The sequence below is a fragment of the Colius striatus genome, chromosome 11 (genome assembly GCF_028858725.1).
Source record: "Colius striatus isolate bColStr4 chromosome 11, bColStr4.1.hap1, whole genome shotgun sequence".
Lineage (NCBI taxonomy): Eukaryota > Metazoa > Chordata > Aves > Coliiformes > Coliidae > Colius > Colius striatus.
The window spans coordinates 26,409,332-26,428,388 of record NC_084769.1 but is presented as its reverse complement, the minus strand read 5'-3'; the positions used below and the strand labels follow the sequence as shown (position 1 = coordinate 26,428,388).

At 39.1% G+C, this 19,057-nt stretch overlaps 1 protein-coding gene across 7 annotated transcripts in view; it reads left to right on the top strand.

Annotated features, from left to right (window-relative positions):
- ZNF385B (zinc finger protein 385B) overlaps positions 1–19,057 on the top strand; it is a 171,940-nt gene that overhangs the window by 35,920 nt on the left and 116,963 nt on the right. For 2 of the 7 annotated variants that reach the window (XM_062005089.1, XM_062005087.1), the window contains exon 1: positions 1,658–1,856. The exons of 4 other annotated variants lie outside the window; for them this stretch is intronic. In XM_062005089.1, the coding sequence (XP_061861073.1) occupies positions 1,832–1,856 (25 nt within the window). In that variant the 5' untranslated portion in view covers positions 1,658–1,831. Of the gene's footprint in view, positions 1–417; positions 441–1,657; positions 1,857–19,057 lie in introns of those variants that run through there. One more of the 7 variants, XM_062005094.1, reaches the window with a different exon arrangement.

Sequence of the window (19,057 nt, the reverse complement as noted above, 5' to 3'; positions counted from 1 at the left end):
AAAGAAATTGACGGGGAGTAGTGCTTTGGGTGGAGTGGGAAGGGGTTTAAAAATAGAATTGTCTACCACAGTTGTTACTCTTTGTCACTAGTTTGCTTAAATAGATTATGCAGAGGATTTTCATACAAGAATTCATTTCTGAAGAGTTTAAACTGTCTTTAGGGGCAGTTATGCTGTGGTAAAGAATCAGCATTTAAGACATCAGATAATCAGATGTTCTAGGGTCTAGGATCAAAATACAGTTTCACACCAGCCATGGTTTCAAGCTGAGAATGGTTATGTGAGTGGTGATGACACAACTTCTACTGTGGTGGGGAAATCTCCCTTCTTATTTAAACAGCCTGGGCAATGGCATGGACAGCTAGTGAAATCAGCTGATTTCTTGTTGCAGCAAGGATTTCTTCACTGTCTCTTTGAAGGATGTGATCCACGGTTTACAGGTGTGGACAGCTGAGGTGAAAAGTGATCTATAAATGCACGGTTGTCGTTTTTATTCAGTGCACATTTCTAACCGATTTATGCATTAAAATGGCTGAAAAAAATAGCAGTTCGATTTGTTTATTATTTTTATCTTGCAAAAATAAATCAGGTACTCTGTACAGTAAGTATCCTCATCTGGGATTGGATCCTGCCAGAAATGCTCTCATAGTTGCCTCGTTACACAGTAGTATATTTGGATAACTGGTATTATAGGTATTATAATAAACTCCCATGTCCTTCTGTTTCTTTGCAAACTTGACTTAGTTGTGATTACATCTGATTCTTACTGTACTGTCTATCGCTGTGGGTGTGAGTATGCATAGTGACACATGCCCTCTTACCATTTTTGGGAAAGAAAGTGTATGAAGTACCTGAAAAGACAAAAAGATTTATATAGTGGGAAGTCTGTGTGGGAGTACGAAGAGCATGAATTTAATAAGCCGTGGAGATTTTTCATAGTAATTAAAAATTATTGTGGTTTTTAAAAGACAAAGGCATTGGTCATGTAATTGGTCATGCTTTTAGTTGTCATTTTTTTTTTTGTACAAATATTTCATCTCCTGGACTGTACAAATCTTTACAGGGTCAGTATTCTAAAATTTTTAATCCACATAATTATGCTTCTTTTTAATAGATATGCTATTTGTTTATATATAATAGACTGTTACATGGTTAAAAATTATTATTTGTTCATTTGCATCACTGTAAATTAATCTTATTTAGAAAAGCTGTAAGGAATCATTAATTTTTATAGCTGGATTTTTTTCCCAACAGTGAACCTCATCACAATACAAGCTACTGATTCTCCTCTGTCTCGTGTTCATTGTAGAAAAGACAGAGCTATTTTTAACATTTACACAACCTAGATAGATGATTCTTCATTCTGTGTGGTTTGGAGCTGAATCTGTAGAGCCTTTCATAATCGTATCGTTCTTTTTAATGGTTTGTTTGAATTTGATCACTGGAGCTGATTCTGTGCATTGATAATGAAGGCTTGGGTTGCGTGTTTCTCAGCATAAATTCACCTCAGACTTCTACTTTGACAGTGCTCTGTGTTTCGGTACGCATGAAGATACAGAACTGAAATTGCTTTGCTTTCTTTACAAATGACTCAGAGTGTGCTTGTCCTTCCCTAAAATGTAGCCAGCGTGTGAAGGATTTTCAATGAGCAATGCAATAAGCCGGCATCTGGAAAGGTTTGAGGCTGCACTGGTATAACAGTGTACTGTCACACAGATGATCGGGGCTGGAGCCAAGTCTCTGTAGCACCGTAGATCATATTGGTCACATACTGGAAGTTTTGTTTATGTAACTTCGTTGCTGTTTAAGCTGCTTAAACAGTATTGCCATAATGTGGAGTGGACTTCCCAGTAGAGGTGAGCATGATTTTCATTATTAAATTTCACTGAATTGCTTTGTGATATTATATTAAGAGTGGATGCTTATATGTTTGGTGTTACTTCTGTGTGTGTGTCATTTGTGTTTCAGTTATTCCAGTGGAAAGAATATAAAAAATGGCAAGGCATATGATATCTACTTCTCTTCCTATTTCAGTATTAAAAGTAACTCTAAATATATGGCAATCTCCCTTTCCTTGCTTGCTGTTTGCAGAGGGCATCCTTCCAGTAGGTGACTTCCTATGCATTTTAAATGTTTATGGAACATGTCAATAATGCTGTATTATTATTATAGAATGAAGCTAATTAGCAGTGTGACTAAATACATCGTACCAGAGCTTGCTTTGTGGCTTGTTAAATCTCAAATTATAATGATAACTGGAACACGAGAGCTGCCGAATTCTTCAGATAAACTAGAAAAGTAAAGAATGAAATAAACTGTATACTGGATTTGACATCTTGCATATGTCTGTCATTGTTAATATTAAAAGCTATGACCTGTCATGCCCAGGACAGCTTCCAGTAATTCATTTACACTGACAACTTGCTTTGAGAAGGGTATAAAATTACTGTCACTTCTTTCTAACCGGTAAAATTTGAGATTTAGTGCACTAAGTTTTATTTAAGGGAACAGATAGTGTGCTAAAGGTGGCCCGTGAAGTTTTAGTAGTAAATCTTTAAGCTCGAAAGAACGATTATCATAAACTAAGTAGACTTTGTACCTATGTGTTTAAAAAGAAGTTTTTTTATTGAGAATTTCACCTATAATAGAACACAAAAAATTGGTTTCACTGAGTTACTTATTAAGCATTGCTATTCTGCTAATATTTTTAGTTCATGTTTGAGACCTGCTAGGATTTTATTTGCATTTGCTGATAGTATTTTTTTTTAACAAAAGAAGTGAAAATGCTGTAAAATGTTTACTCAAATATTTTTCTTGCTTGCTGTAGCAATGTCTATGCTTACTACATAGAGACTGCTGTGATTTTTTTTTTTCTATGAGGATCTAGGACAGCTCATGCATTTTCCTGCTAAATATATTTATGAGGCAGCTGTTTTATAGCTTTCAGCTGTAAAGTTATAGATAAGTGTGTATTTGTTTGACAGAAGATTCGAGAATTTCCATTTACTGCCAGTACATGTAAAGCTTGGCTAAGCAGACTGCATCAGAAGCACACACCATTTGTATTAGTCAATCTGTCTTTGCAAGTCCCAGGGCCACTATCTTGCTAGAAGCCACTGTGTGCTTTTGAAAGCATGAAATTAGTTTTATACTGAGCACATGGTTTCTCATTTAGCAGTTCTTTTTATGATAATGGTCAATTTATGGTTCAGTGCCAGAATTTTGGTGTTCTGTCAGAGCTGATAGCTTCTGCTAAGGTGTTCTTTGGAGATAAAAACAAACCCCAAACTAATACCCCCACCCCCCAAAAAAAGAACCCAACAAAAATGCAGTTTGTGCTGGGGATCCTAGGGAGACCCTAAAAAGGAAGATTCTCCTCAATAACCTAAACTACTCACATTTCTGATAACATTTTGGATTTATTTTGTTGCAGTGTTTCACATAATGTTTGTAAGCATATGTTTCTCATTTGTGATTAAATTATTAAAGTCATTGTAATCTTACACTTCATACAGTTGTATAATTACTTTGCAATAAGATTTTTTTTAATGACACGGAAAATTACTATATCTCGACTTTAATTTACTCAGTGTACTTATTTAATGATCAATGACAAAATACACTAGAAAAATGCATATGAAGCACCCTAAAGAAGAGAGAAGCTTTTTAGAGAGCAACTTTAGAACACATTACAAACTTTGCTCTTTCTTTGGAATTCCATAAGTGTAAAAATAAGGTGTTACTAAACATCTTTGCAAAATCTCCTTTAATAGATATAATTCATAAATGGATGAGACTGCTTTTTAACCCATGTTTCGTGCTTGGAAGAGGGCTTTCTAACTCTGCCAGATTGCTAACTGTTCCCTCAGTAGCAGCTATCATTAGTGAAAGATTAAGGTGGTTAAAACATTGTGCACTGTTAGACTTCACTTGGGTTACTTTGCCCTGCTTACATGAACCTCTTTCGTATATTAGGTAATTTTAAATTGCATTGCTTTTAATAAAGGTCTCCATAATTCTGACTTGATCCTGCAATATGCATTAAGATAGAGTATTTGCTTCTTTGCCCAGTTCTGTCTGCAACGGACAAAATTTAACATTGCATTGTGTGTGGAAGATGTGATGAGCTCTAGAACTGATAATGTTTCTTCTCAAGTGCTGAGGGGAGATGTATATGGGTAACTGGTCTTCTTGGAAGCTGAAGGCTAGAGCTTTCAGAAACTTGCATAAGATGTACCCTGAAGTTAGTTTACCATTTTTTTGTTATTCCATCACAGTGGAGGAGAAAGAGAAGCAGATGCTATGGAGACTACTGTTCTTTGTTAAAGATGTTTGGAAGGTGCAGAAGAGTATCACTTCAACAAACCTCTTTTCCCAAAGCTGTGTTGCTTGGATCATCCAGTAGTCATGAAATAGATGCAGGCTGACAGCTTGGATTTTTTTATACAGCTTGAAAAAAAAATAAAATTGCTGTCATTTTAGAGCCTTTGAATAAGTTTGCTTTTTGTTCCTCAGCATGTGTTTAAAGGCTACCAGGCAGAAAATATTGTTAGAAACATTCTGAAAACAATGTGACATGTCACTACCATGACATATAAAACTTGTTTTATTTCTCCAAGTGCTTAAGCTAGAATGCCTTTCCTTATCCTTTTATTCTTTTAGGGGTTCTTGTTATCCATGCCTTTTATCGCTATGAGTACAAGCCTGTTACATTTCAAGCTGATTAGTTCTTTGTTCCAAGATGTTGTCTGTAAGGTGAGTTCAGCTTCAAAGGTCTTGCATCCTCTTCCAAGTGTCTTTATTGTTGCATATTTCCCCTCCTGCTGTTTCACATTGGTAGGTAAAGTGAGAAGCAAGATCTGGTGTGCTTGTTACACAGGACAAAACTACGTTGCTCCCTCGTAGGGAGTTCTACTGTTTGAAGAGCCATTTCAGCATCAGTTTACCATGGCACCGTAATTTCTTCTCCTTTAGAAGACGTTAGTGTAAATGTGTGCTCATCTTTTTCAGTTTGAGAGTGAGGCACAGACGATTTGCTACTGTAGAGCTACTTACAATGAGACTTTGAAGGAGAAGATACTGTAAGCTAAAAGGAAAAAATGATTAAGGAAGTGGTATGAGATTGTGAGCAATTCCATGTTAATCACTTGACTTTGAGACCCAAGTCTAGCCAAGCTCTTCATGGAAATCTTGAATTTGCCTTTTGTAGTGAAGGTCACTGATAATTCCTGCCAGAGGAGCAGAGTGAACTGAGAACTGAAGGTCACCGTGGCAGCCCTGTTGACACCCTCTGCTGAAGCTGGATTTTTGTTTATGTTTTTCCCTGCCTATAGACTAAAAAGCCAGAGATGTTCTGGAGATGTCACTGGGAATGTTCAGCCAAGAAATTGTATGTTTTTTCATATGATTTCCGTTCTGCTGAATTCTCGGCAGCACTCATAGCATATCTTTGAAGGGAAAATGAACAGAGTAACTTCTTTCACATATGCTTTTTGTTCCTGTAAAATTGTGGGGTTTTTTTTCCCCAAAGTGAAGAAAGCAAAAGTACTTCTTAACCTGTATATGTGTAAGGAGAGTGCTTTTGTTATTGACATTAGCAGTCAGGGGAGATGAAAGACTGAATTCCTTAGCCTTGAGGAGGTCTAAAACCTACCCTGGAAAAGTCTTTTGTCTGTGATTAAGCAGTGCAATTCTCAGGGAGAATATGAGGACATAGTGGATAGAGAAATACAGTTTCTTTAAGGACTGAGATTTTTAAATTCACATAGTGTGTTATAGGAGCTACCTGAGGAAAATGATATGACTGAAAGTTCAGTGGAGGCAAAAGCCTTCCTGGTAGGCAAAGTGTTAAAATCTTGAACTTTTGACTGGACAAGAATTTGTGATATGATGTGTTTGACTTGTTAGTGTATGTGATTGCTCAGGGTGGTATGAGATCTGTGTTCAGATCACCTGTGTTGCGGTGGTAAAAGGATATTTCCAGGTCTAGGGACTTCTGAGGTTATTGTGATGTTTTCTTTTATTTTTTGTTTGCTTTGTTAGCTGTTCACTTCGGTAATGTTTATGCTTTCACTGAGCTAGAAGAGACAGAGGTCTCTAGTGTGCTGATTTCCCTTTTGCTCTCCTCCAGCATTCTGTAATGACATAATTAAAAGTCAGAACATATTGCCTGGAAGTTTATATCTTTCACCCAGAGGCCTCTGTTTTCTTTCCTTAGGTTATTTCATAGAAGAGGGAGTGGAGAGAGGAAGGGGAGGGAAAAAATCCATGAAAAGTTCTTACAACTATGTCTTTCTGCTCAAACTGGATTAAAAATTTTCACATGTATGCAAGCTCCTCTTGTTCAGCCTTGTTTCATTATAGGTAGAATGAAACCATAGTTCTGGGACTGAGCATTCAAATATGAACAAAAAAGGAGGCTTTTTTAAGTCAGCAGAACACTTGAACATGGAGAAAATAAAGAGGTGGGGAAGATTTCTAGGCTTTGGAATGGCACATCTGGATAAAGAGTCACAGAAATCACTTCATCAAGAAATGCAGACTAGTTGGAAAGAACTGAAAGTTATTGTTGGGAATTGCAATTAGTGTTTTGTGGCCATTGGGACCATTGAAGTCTGATAGGTCTCTAGTAAGGTTCTAAGTAGTAAAATCCCATATTCTGTTAAGTAACTATTGTAGTAACCTCTTTCTAAAGAAACATAAATAGCACTTGACACCTGTATATCCTTGTTACTTCGAAAAATAAGATTTAAGCTTTTCAGTCACTTTGGCTAGCGAGCAGGGCACACTCTTTCACAAATGCCAAAGCTGGAACACCAGAGATTTATTTGCTGGGGACTAAAGGATCAAGAAAACATCCTCAAGTTTTTTTTTGTAGACATAAAGAACAATCATATGAAAGCGGTATGATACCAGAATTTATGTTAGTAACTGTTGATGGAAGTGATGAAAAATATGGCAGAAACAACAAAAAAATGTTGTTTGCTCTTTCTCATTTTGTTTGTCATTTGCAAACATGTGCTTATTTTAATAGTTTATCTTACAGAATCACAGAATGGTAGGGGTTGGAAGGGGCCTTTAGAGAGCATCTAGTCCAACTCCCTGCTAATGCAGGTCTACCTAGATCAGGTCATACAGGAATGTGTCCTGGCTTTTGAGCATGTTCAGTCTGGTTTGAAAACCTCCAGAGAAGGAGACTTCACAACCCTTCTGGGCAGCCTGTGCCAGGGCTCCTTCACCCTACAGTAAAAAAATTTTTCCTTATGTTTAAGTGGAACTTTTTGTGTTCCAGCTTATGCCCATTACTCCTTGTCCTGTCACTGGAAACAACAGTATTTATCCTTTGAGGGGATTTTTTTTTTATTCCTTTCCTCCTTCCTCAAAAAAGCAATTAAAATGACTTTGTTTTAGAGATTACCCTTTCTTCGGCAGGGGGGTGGGAAGTTGACATTGTTTTCTTAAGTTTATACTAGATTGGACTGCAGAAGTAACTGTTATTGCACAATATCTATTGCATTGGTATCCTTCAGTGGGTAATACTTGGCAAGTCAATGATGCTTAAATTCACACCAGTGAAGTAAATTGTGAGAGCAGAAGGCATTGCTGCATCCTGATACATGACGTTAAACAGTGACATGGCTGGAGTGACGGTGTTTCAGAATTTTCATGGGCTAACTACTTACTTTATCTGAAAGAGTAGTGATTAGTTACGCAGCTAAGGTTAAACATTACTGTAAGTATTCGTAGATTGTTGGGTAAGGTTCAGGAATAGGAGTTTGAGTTGAAGAAGGGAAAAACACAGCATCTGACTATTGAAAATTCTGTCTTAAAGAAGATTGGATTAAATGAGGATTAGAACTAACATGTGATATTTTTGGAAATAGGACTAAAGAAATACTACTTGAGGAGATGCACACTGGATTTCAGTTTTGTTTTGTGTTCTGTTTTTTGCTCTCTACCTGCTAGTTTGATCAGTTCCTTTATTTTCCTGCCTGCAGAAAGTGAAGCTACTGTGAGGTGTGCAGTGGTGCAGTGATCAGCCCTAGAAGGTTGGGCGATGCTGAAGCGTCCCAGGGTCTTGCCTCCATAAATCGTACTTGTAAACTGGAAGTGAAGTTGATCACAGCTGAAAACGCAAATGACTGGACAGTGTGAATTCTGTGGTGTACTTTGAGATTTGGTTGTTGTTTTTTTTTTTTTTTTTTAATTTAAAACCTTTTTTTTAAACCCAGCCAAACTTCTTTATGGAGAAAATGTGTTTTGAGGAAGTGTAATTAATCAGAAAAATAATTCTGATGAAATGCACAAATGTTTTAATTTTTTCAAGTATTTTGTGTTGCTTTATGTTATTATAGCAATGGGGTTGTATGTGAATAAATACGATGTATTTCACCTTTATAAAAAAGTGTTTAGAAGCAGAGTTTCATATATCAGTGTTTCATATCATCATACAGAACAATGTGATGGAATGACAGACATGTACTTTTTTTGTCTTAGACTAAAGGAGTCTAAGACATTAGTCTTAGACTAAAGAAGGGCCTGATTGGGGATGTTGAAGGTTGGAAGCAACCTCGGCTGCAGTGACCATGAGATGGTAGATTTCAAGATCCTGTGTGGAAGAAGCAGAACACAAAGGAGGACCATGACCTTGGTATTTCAAGCGAGCTGACTTTGACCTCTTCAAAGATCTACTTGGATGGGTCTCATGGGATATGATTCTAGAAGACAGAAGTGCCAATGAGAGCTGGTCAATCTTCAAGCACCACTTCCTCCAAACCCAGGATCAGTGTGTCCCAGTGCGCAAGAAAGGAGGAAGGAGGCCTCCATGGATGAGCAAGGATCTGCTGGGACAACTCAGGCAGAAAGCAGCCATCTATGAGAGGTGGAAACAGGGGCTGGCTTCTCGGGAAGAGTGTAGGAACATTACCAGGGCATGCAGGGGTGCAACTAGGAGGGCTAGAGTCCTTCTAGAATTAAATTTAGCCAGGGAAGTCAAGGACAATAATAAGGCATTTTTCAAGTACATCAGCAGCAGAAGGATGGTGAGGGGAGATGTCGGCCCGCTGCTAAACACTGAGGGTGCCCTGGTGTCTGAGGATGCAGAGAAGGCTGAAGTACTGAATACCTTCTTTGCTTCAGTCTTTACGACCAAGGCCGGCCCTCGGTAAGCTCAGTCCAGCAAGGATAGTAGGATGGCCTGGACAGCAGAGGACTTGCCCTGGTGGAAGAGGAAGAGGTTAAAGGCTTGTTGGCCAAGCTTAAGGCTCATAAGTCAATGGGTCCTGATGGGATGCATCCTAGAGTGCTGAGGGAGCTGGCTGATGTGATTGCTAAGCATTTCTCCATCATTTTTGAACAATGATGGAGAACAGGCAAAGTGCCTGAGGACTGGAGAAAGGCCAATGTCACTCCAGTCTTCAAAAAGGGCAAGAAGGACGACCCAGGAAACTACAGGCCGGTCAGCCTCACCTCCATCCCTGGAAAACTGATGGAACAACTCATCCTGAATGTTATCACTGAACATATGAAGGAAAAGATGGTTATCAGGGGGAGTCAACATGGCCTCACCAAGGGGAAATCCTGTTTGTCCAACCTGATAGCATTCTATGAGTGCATAACCGGCTGGCTAGATGATGGGAGAGCAGCAGATGTCATCTACCTTGACTTCAACAGGGCTTTTGACACTGTCTCCCATAACATCCTCATCAGAAAGCTCAGGCAGTGTGGTTTGGATGAGTGGACGGTAAGGTGGATCAAGAGCTGGCTGAATGACAGAGCCCAGAGGGTGGTGATCAGTGGCATAGAATTGAGTTGGAGGCCTGTGGCCAGTGGAGTTCCACAGGGATCGGTTCTGGGGCCAGTCTTGTTCAACATCTTCATCAACAACCTGGATGAGGGGACAGAGTGTATCCTCAGCAAGTTCGCTGATGGCACCAAACTGGGAGGACTGGCTGATTCCCCAGAAGGCTGTGCTGCCATTCAATGAGATCTCGACTGGCTTGAGAGAGGAACCTCATGAGGTTCAACAAGGACAAGTGCAGAGTCCTACACCTGGGAAGGAACAACCCCATGCACCAGTACAGGCTGGGGTTCGAACTGCTGGAGAGCAGCTCTGCAGAGAGAGACCTGGGAGTCGTGATTGATAATAAGCTAAATATGAGCCAGCAATGTGCCCTCGTGGCCAAGAAGGTCAATGGCATCCTGGGATGCATCAAGAAGAGTGTGGCCAGCAGGTCAAGGGAAGTTCTTCTCCCCCTTTACTCTGTCCTGTTGAGGCCTCATCTGGAGTCCTGTTTCCAGTTCTGGGCTCCTCAGCTCGAGAGGGACAGGGAAGTGCTGGAGAGAGTCCAGCACAGGGCCACCAAGATGATCAGGGGACTCGAACATCTTTTATACGAGGAAAGGCTGCGGGAACTGGGGCTGTTTAGTCTGGGGAAGAGGAGACTGAGGGGAGATCTTATTAACATTTACAAATATCTAAATGGTGTCAGGAGGTTGGGACATCCCTTTTTTCTATAGTAGGTAGCAAGAGGACAAGGGGTAATGGGATGAACCTGGAACACAGTAAGTTCCACTTAAATATAAGAAAAAACTATTTCACTGTGAGGATGAGGGAGCAGTGGAACAGGCTGCCCAGAGGGGTTGTGGAGTTTTGTTCCTTGAAGGTCTTCAAGACCCGCCTGGACATGTTCCTATGCGACCTGATCTAGGTGACCCTGCTTCTGCAGGGGAGTTGGACTAGATGATCTCTAAAAGTCCCTTCTAACTCCTACCATTCTATGATTCTAAACATAGTTATCTTTCCATCTTTTACAATTTGGAAATTCAGAAATACTTCAGAATACTTCAGAAATAGGATTTTTCAGACTTGAAGTCAGTGGATGAATTGGGCAGATAAAGCAATCTGTACTTTTAAAGTGTTTCTGCTTTGTACTGCTTTCCTGATTTGAAAGCCTGAGGTTACCTTTATAGATAGTGAGTACACCAACCTGGCTGCTTCAAGTCTTTGCTTTGCAAGGTTGATGCAAAGCATCAAAGCTACTTTAACTATGTTAAGTAACTAAGATAAGAATCCTAATCAGGAAAATTGTCATGCATTAACTGAATAACTGTGGGGTGGAGATCAGGAATGTTTTCTTTCTGCTGGCTGCCGATTAGCAGACTGTTTCACTGCTCAGTCTCATCCATCAACCTCTGTACAAGGGGTTATAATTCTGAGAACTGACAGCTGTGCAATATGCAGAAGGGAGCTGATCCTGCCCCCCTGAAAGAGGATATGCCTTATTTATTCAACAGTGATCCTTCTTTGGCAAAAGCATATTTACTGTTGGAAAATAAACCTTAGGGGCTTAGAAAGACTGGATGAGGTGACCGTGTATCAGATAGAGAGCATGCATGGAGTCTGGGTGAAGAAATGGCAATTTTTATTCTCCTGAATGGTCAAAAACATGTAGCTAGAAATCATATATCCGAAAATGTGTCAAAATAGCAGCTTTTAGTAGGTAGTTGAGTGGTGATAATGTGCAAGAAACTGATGTGCTACTGTAGAGATGCTATCTATCCTGAAATTGAAATCCTTTACTCACCGTATTATTTTCGTGGCCATCTATTGCATGGACATGTTGTTTAGTACCTAACTTTAATAGAGTTCTAGGGTTCATAGAAATTGTATTGCAAATGTAAGGCTTCATTTGTTAGGTAGCTGTGACAGCAATGACCAGTAACAATGCAGACATCCAGTGGAAGACTTTTTGAGAAACAACAGTCCTGTAGAAATGGCCTCTTTCCCTTCCCCACCCCCAGTTCCTTTGATGTTGTTGCTGAACCTTAGTGGAACATGACTGCACTGTTGTGGTGTGGAACAATGAGCTGCCAGAGTGAAGTCAAGTCTGAAGGGACATCTACCAATTAGCTGAAAATAATGAGAAAAATCTTCTTGTTACACTAATCAAAAGGAACTTGTTACCAAGAAATTTGGAAGTCATCATGCAAGGTCTAGCCTGACTCTTCTGGTATAAACAAAATCTGAATCAGTGCATCCATTGAGGCTCGTAGACTCTGAGGACTAAAGGAAAGACCAAGCCTTATCTCCTGTGCAATACCGGACAAAATCTGAAGCATTAATTCCTTCAGTGGAGGAAATTGCTTTCCCTAACATGCCACTGCTTGTTGTTAAGGCAAATAAATCTCCAGTTGAACTAGAACACATTATTTAGAGACACATTCAAGTTCAATTTAGGGACTTCAGGATGTGATGAAATTTACTTCTTACACTGTTGAACTGTTTAAATAACCCCTTATCTTTGCAGTTATGAACTGCATCTTACTGCCAACTTGAATTTTCTAATTATAATCCAGGAAGAACTCCTATTATTAAGTACATTCTCCTTTTAAAGTGGGAAGGAAGCTTGAAGTCCAGCACTGTTTGTATTGTTTGCAATTACAAAGAGACTGTGGAACATCTGAAAAAGTATGCAATACTCTTTTAATAATATGGTTTGCATCATTGGTCCCAGTGACTCTCAGATGAATCAGAATGACAGCTTTGCCTCTACAATAGTGGATTGTTGAATCCTGGTTTTGAAGCTTGTCGTGGTTCGGCCCAGCTAGCTCAGCAGCACCACAACAGTCTCTTGCTCCATGCCCCAGTTCACCCCCACCCTCGTTAGGATGGCAGAGGCCCCAGCGAAATAGGAGTAAAAAGATAAGCAAGATTGTTGTGGATTGAGACAAGGGCAGGGAGGGCTCACTGCCAATTACAGTTCTGGGCAAAACAGACTCCAGTACTCGACTTAGAGAGGAAAGTAGGAAAGTTTATTCTACAAGAAACGGAACAGAATAAAAGCAAAAAGGGAGTAGGATGATGAGAAAATTACAACCAGTACTTAAGATCTCCCTCCCCCATCCCTCCTTTCTTTCCAGGCCCAGCTCACTGCTCCTGATGTCTCTACCTCCTCCCCCCTCAGTGGCTCAGGGGGACAGGGAATGGGGGATGTGGTCAGTCTCTCACAGATGGGCTCTGCCGCTTCTCTCTTCTCAGATGAGGATGACTCCTGGTATTCTTCCCCTGCTCCAACACGGGGTTCCTCCCCCGGAACACAGTCCTTAACGAACTTCTCTGGTGTGGGTTGTTCCCAGCAGCTGTGGCTTGTGCCGGTACAGGTTCCCTCACATGGGATGCAGTCCTTAGTGAATATCTCTGGCGTGGGTTCTTTGCCATGGTTTCAGTTTCTGCAGTAACAGGGTCTCTCTCTCGGGACAAGACCTCTTCTGGGCATAAGTTTAACGAGCTGCTTTGTCATGGTTTCCTCCCAACAGCTACAGCTGTGGATATTGGGTCCCTTCCTTGGGACATGGACTGCTCTGGCCATAGTGATAAAGGGCCCCTCCTTTGGGATGTGGCCTCTTCCGGCCATAGTTTTAAAGAAGAAAATCACTGCCCCTGGTCTGGGGCCAGCTTTAGCAAAATGAGTCCCTGTCCCTGATATGGGCTCATTATCAAAATGAGTCTCTACCGCTGATGCAGGGTCTTTAAAGAAATGAAAATAAATCTCAGCTTCACCAGGTCTCTCCATAGAATGCAGGGGAGTCTCTGCTCCAGCACACCTCCTCCTCTCTTTCATCACTGATCTTGGGAGTCCGCATGGTTGTTTCTCTCACCGTTCCTACTCCTTGCACCACCACCAGCCAGAAGAAGAAGAAGGGGCAGAAGATGGAGGAAGAAACCTCCTCTTCCTGCTTCTTAAAAAGTGATCGTGGAGGTGTCTAATTGGCTCAGCCTCAGAAGTGGATCTGGCTCAGATCTGGGGAGAGTTGCGAGCAACTTCTTACAGGAGCCAGCTTTACAGCCCCTTTCCCCTTACCAGAAAAGGCTGTCATGTCAAACCATGACAAAGCTCTGCACAACATGCTTTTAAACAGTAACAAATACTCTTTCAGACAGAAGTGAGTTAATAAACTTTCTTAGCATCAAGTTAGAAGCATACCAATACTTATCAACACTTTTCTGTATTTTTACTGTCTTATCCTCCAGTTAATTTTCAGTTATCGGGATCAACCCTTTCTCAGTGAGTTCTTGTAAAAGGACAGTGGTTTTCCAGGTCAAATCCCTTGCTTATGGTATACTCCGCTTGTTTTGGTATTCTGTAGAGTTTGTCTTCCATTTCTAAAACTAATGTTAAATACTGGAAGGCAACTGTAGAGCAGCTTTACATTCACTTCTTGATACCATGCAGGATTAGCATTGATCTTTATCACCCAGAGTTATTTTGTGATTGTTTCCTCTTTTTTTCCCCTCAAATGAGTGAAGGCTAATATCAATGTGGGGATTGGGCGTGTGGTAGTTTCTGTCTGTTTTCCTTTGTATGATGTGTACTTACCATTTCACCTAATTTTCTTTGTATTAATTTTGAAGACTTTTATTTAAGATATGCCTTCAGTGAAGATGCAGAACACCGTATAGTGTTCTGTTTCTTGACCAGCTTGTAAAGGCACTGAATATATGATTTACCTGACAGACATCATCTTATGGTTTTACCTGAAGTTTTGGAATGAAGAATATCTGTAATGTAACCATGTAAATAATTTTGTTAAATCCTTATCTTTTTTTGTAGAGTAGTACTAGTAGCTGACAGGCATGCCCATTAGCCATTGTCTTTTTCCCACTTCAGTGGGATTGCTTAGAGACAATATCATACAGTGATTTTACATTATAGTGATCTTATATTCAGATTATTATTCTTGGGATTCTTTAATTCCTTTGAAACATGTCCCCAGCACTCACATCCATCTATCCACAAAGACTTCTTTTCTGTAGTTTGTGGTAAGAGTGGAAGCATAGCATAAACATGCTAATCTATTTGGGTGAATAATTCCTTCCTGTTTTACTTAAGGTAAAATGCTTACAGTTCAGTTGCACAAAAGTGTCTTGACAAGATGTCACTGTTAACGGGCTTGCCCTTAAGCTTGTGACTGTAATACATAATATTAATCTTTCTCGTACCTTGCAAGCTGATGTTCAGGACGTCTGACTCCTGACAAAGAATGTGCTGCCAGAATATGGAGGTTTTTTTCCCTAACACTAAACTTTCTCCCACACAGAAGTAGGAGTGAAAAAACTCTATGAATTTAAGTACTATGAATTTATTTCTGCAATTTCTATATCACTTGCAAACTTGACCTTTATCTGAGCTCTTATCACTTCTGCATCAGGATCACCCCTGATCCATGTGTGTACCTATATCCAGGGTTTTGAGGGTATTGTCTGTGAATAAATACAAAAATATGTTGCCATTTTGTATTTTAAGAACCGTAAATCACAGCATGGTTTGAATTTTTAACAAAGATTGTTTTGTAGCAGTATCTGAAGTGGAAACGCTCAAACTAAACTAGTGTCAGAGTTTTTAGTGTCAGGGTTTATAACTGACTTTCTCTACAGTGAAGAAAAATGTGGAGTGCTTTCCTGTGACTCTGGTTCCTTTAGCTGCAGAATTAACATGTATAAAGTGTCTTTTTTATAATAAATAACTATTCAGGCCTTTTTTTCAGAAATCACAGCCCTAGTGTTGCCTGTTCTGCTTCACGTTTCAGCTCTGAGAGTATTTGAGTATTTTGAAACATGGTTTAGGAAGTTGCTAATAATCATTGAACAAAAATACTTCTTTTTCTGTAAACAAAATGTTTATAGACTATGAGAATCTGGAAGGTAAATATTCTTTGTCTAAAGTAATAAGCTTGGCTTGATTCCTCTAAAATGGCAACACGTAGGATTGTTTTTTCTTCTTTCGTCATCCATCAGCCACAGGTGCATCTGAGGCTTCTGGTCTTTGACTTAAGCTACTGTTAAGTTTTCATTATAAATGTACCACCTAGGGCAGCAAAAGACCCATCATCAAATATTTATTAATGTTATCTTCTCCCAGACATATTTGCATAGTAATTTTTTTCTAGATTCCTGCGCTTCTGGTTGTCAAATCTACACTGTCTCTTGTCAGCCTTACAAATGGTAATAAGAATTGGAGAGACTATGAAAAATAGAGACTTAATAAAATGTCTTTTAAAAAAAAAAAGTATAATGGATTACAATGAACAATACCTGCCTACCAATGAATATCCAATAGGGCAATCTTACATACGTAGGCACTGTATGTATGATTCAGTGGTGAAACAAATAATGTAATTGTTCACTATAGCCTTGTAGTAAAAAAAAAAAAAACAACAAAAAAACAAACCCTTGAAACAAGATTTTAGATTACACTGTGGTTTTCTTGTTGATTTTAAAACAAATCTTCATCCTTGTCTTGGCACTGGGCTAGTCATGATTGTCTTTACAACTGGAAGGTGCTTTGCTCAGACCTTTTTGTCTTTTATGACACAGTATTATGCTAGACTTGCACAGTTATGGGAAATACTTATTCCAAAAATCTTAAAATATACTTTGAAACATAATGCACAAAGACAGTAGAGCAAATTGGAAGAGAATGATCAAGAGCAATCATTGATACAGTCAAGTGATTTTTCTTGTTGTTTCTTATGAAAGTGAATGTTGTTTTGACAACACCTCATTATATCATAGTAGAAAAATGGGGAATGTATGAACAATAACAAGCAGAATGGCTTCCTGAAAATCTTCAGTCTAGTTTGCTGCATGTTAAATCTGCGTGTTTCAGTAGGACAGTTTTTGGCTTGGTTGCTTTAGTTTTTTTTTTAATGGGCTAAATGGAATGTAGCTGATACATTAATGAGACAGCTCTAAAAATGTGGTGTTTTTCCTTATACAAGTTGCTAGTTTCTTTTCATAGCTTGCAAATAAAAGGCATGAGAACGTTTGCTTTTGAAAAGAATGAATGAATCAATGAACAACCCTCAGAAAGTAAGTATGCAGTCTAACAGGCAATGAAGAATAAGATAGGAGGGCTTCCCAGATGGGTTGTGGAATGTCTCCTTTTTGGAGATATTCAAAACCCACCTAGATGAGTTCCTGTGTGACCTACTCTAGGTGGTCCTGCTCTGGCAGGGGAGTTGGACTAGATGATCTTTTGAGGTCCCTTCCAACACTTAAGATTCTGTGATTCTGTGAAGTCAGAATTCTCCGAACCCACTGTCTCAGGCTCTGATGCATGTTACGCTCAGGTTTTCAGCAACTCAGTTCCATGTCCTCAGTGTTAAATGCAGAGTCCAGATTTTATGCTGTCCGCATCTTAAGCTTTTATATTTCAATAGAAATATAAATATGCAATTGCACAAATTTGGTTTTCTAATATGGATTTGTGAGCCATTCACCATAATCAGTGTCCTTGTACACTGCCTATTCATTCTTTTCATCTGTCAAATGCTGTTAAACTATTTTGATCTGGAGATGTTGGGATAGTGTTAATCATTTGATTCATATGTCATAGATAAATAGAATGTAAATATCTCCAAGAGACTGTCAAGGAAGTTGGAATGACCACTGATAGGACTACACAGTATGTTTGGGATGGCATGGTAATTGGAAGGAACTACTAGCAGGATGTTTTCTTTTAAGTTTGGCACCTATTTCTCCATACTTGAGATTTAATTTCTTAGTCATAGGTATTTGTTGCATGAGTTCTATTTTCAGTTGTTTATTTGGTAGTTGAATGACCAATTTCATATTGCTGGGTAAAGGCAATTTAACTCTAGGGTGTTTTCTGATGTGTGCAACTGAACCATTTCCAAAATACTTATTTTTTAAAATACATTTTCTTGGCTTTTGCATGTCAAATTTGTTAGCAGAAGCTTGCACTTAAATTTTTCAGTCCTGCATGAACAAAGGCATATTGAAAGGCTTGGTGAATTAGTGGCTTTAAGTGACTTGGAGATCCTTAACAAAAGTTTGTACAGAAATATACTGATTCTGATTTTTATTTTCCTGTTACAGAAAGATCTTTGTTTTAAGCCACTTCCTTGGAGAATAAGCTTTAAGGTTGTTTATTTTTTCCTTCTTGTGACTGACCTGGTTTTATGCTGAGTAGTCCTGCTTATGGAAAATAGAAGTGACTTCTTTTTGTTTGGTTGGTGACTGAGTGTAGTCTTCTACAGTTTTGTGAAATAGGCCAGGGCATATGTCTGGCATCAATCCAGGCAGTGAGCACTTGGAGTGAGCTGGGGCAGTGCTTCAGGAAACATGCAGCTTGCAGGAACAGGGCTCACGTTTCCATTGGCTGGAAAAGTAGGAACATCAGCTGGAGTCATTAACATCATTGTCTTCAAGGGTGCCTGTAGCTTTTCTGCCTGCTTTCCCAGAATGGGACACTGAAGCCAGTAAATAAGGCAATAAAATATTTCACAGGTAATAAATCTAATATACCAAAAGAAAATAAGATCTAAGCAGTTCTAAGAAGAACACCGTTCTTTCAAATGTTAGGAGATTTGGGTCGTATAGAAAGGGCATGGGTAAAGAAAAACTGTTGTTTTTATAGGAGGTGGTAAAGATTGTATCACAGGAAACTTCTGAAATGGTTTTAAATATTTCAATAATGAAAAAAACAGAAAAGGGAAGTAAGTCCTAAGCAATGTCTGGAAGTGAAAACACTTAAAGTACATGAATGGAACTCAAGGAAATACCTGAGCGCAAGAACATATCCCAAGGACATACTCAAAATAAGCACAGTACACTATTAGAGAAGTGAAAAATTTTGGGGGGGGGGGGGGGGAATCAAGTTCTGCATGTGCTTTTATGGGCATGTGGAATTGATTCAAGGCCTATTGCTTCGTAACTGGGTTTTCAAAGATAAAGAAATGACTTTATTATTGAGACCATTGTTTGAAGCGTGATTAAATTTTTTAGATTTGGTTTAGTTTTTGTCTAATGGATTAAATCGGTGTTTCAATTTATAGTCTTATAGGAATATATGTGCTTGTATGAACATATGCATATGTAGAGTTATAAAATAACTAAAGATAATTCCAGAGGACAAAACCGAGGTGGACAGAGAAACACTATGCTAGTTGTCTAAGCAGTGATAGATAATTTCAGTGAGTTGCAATTAATTTGAGGTTGTCAGTATTCATAATGAGAGCATAAATTATTTGGTTT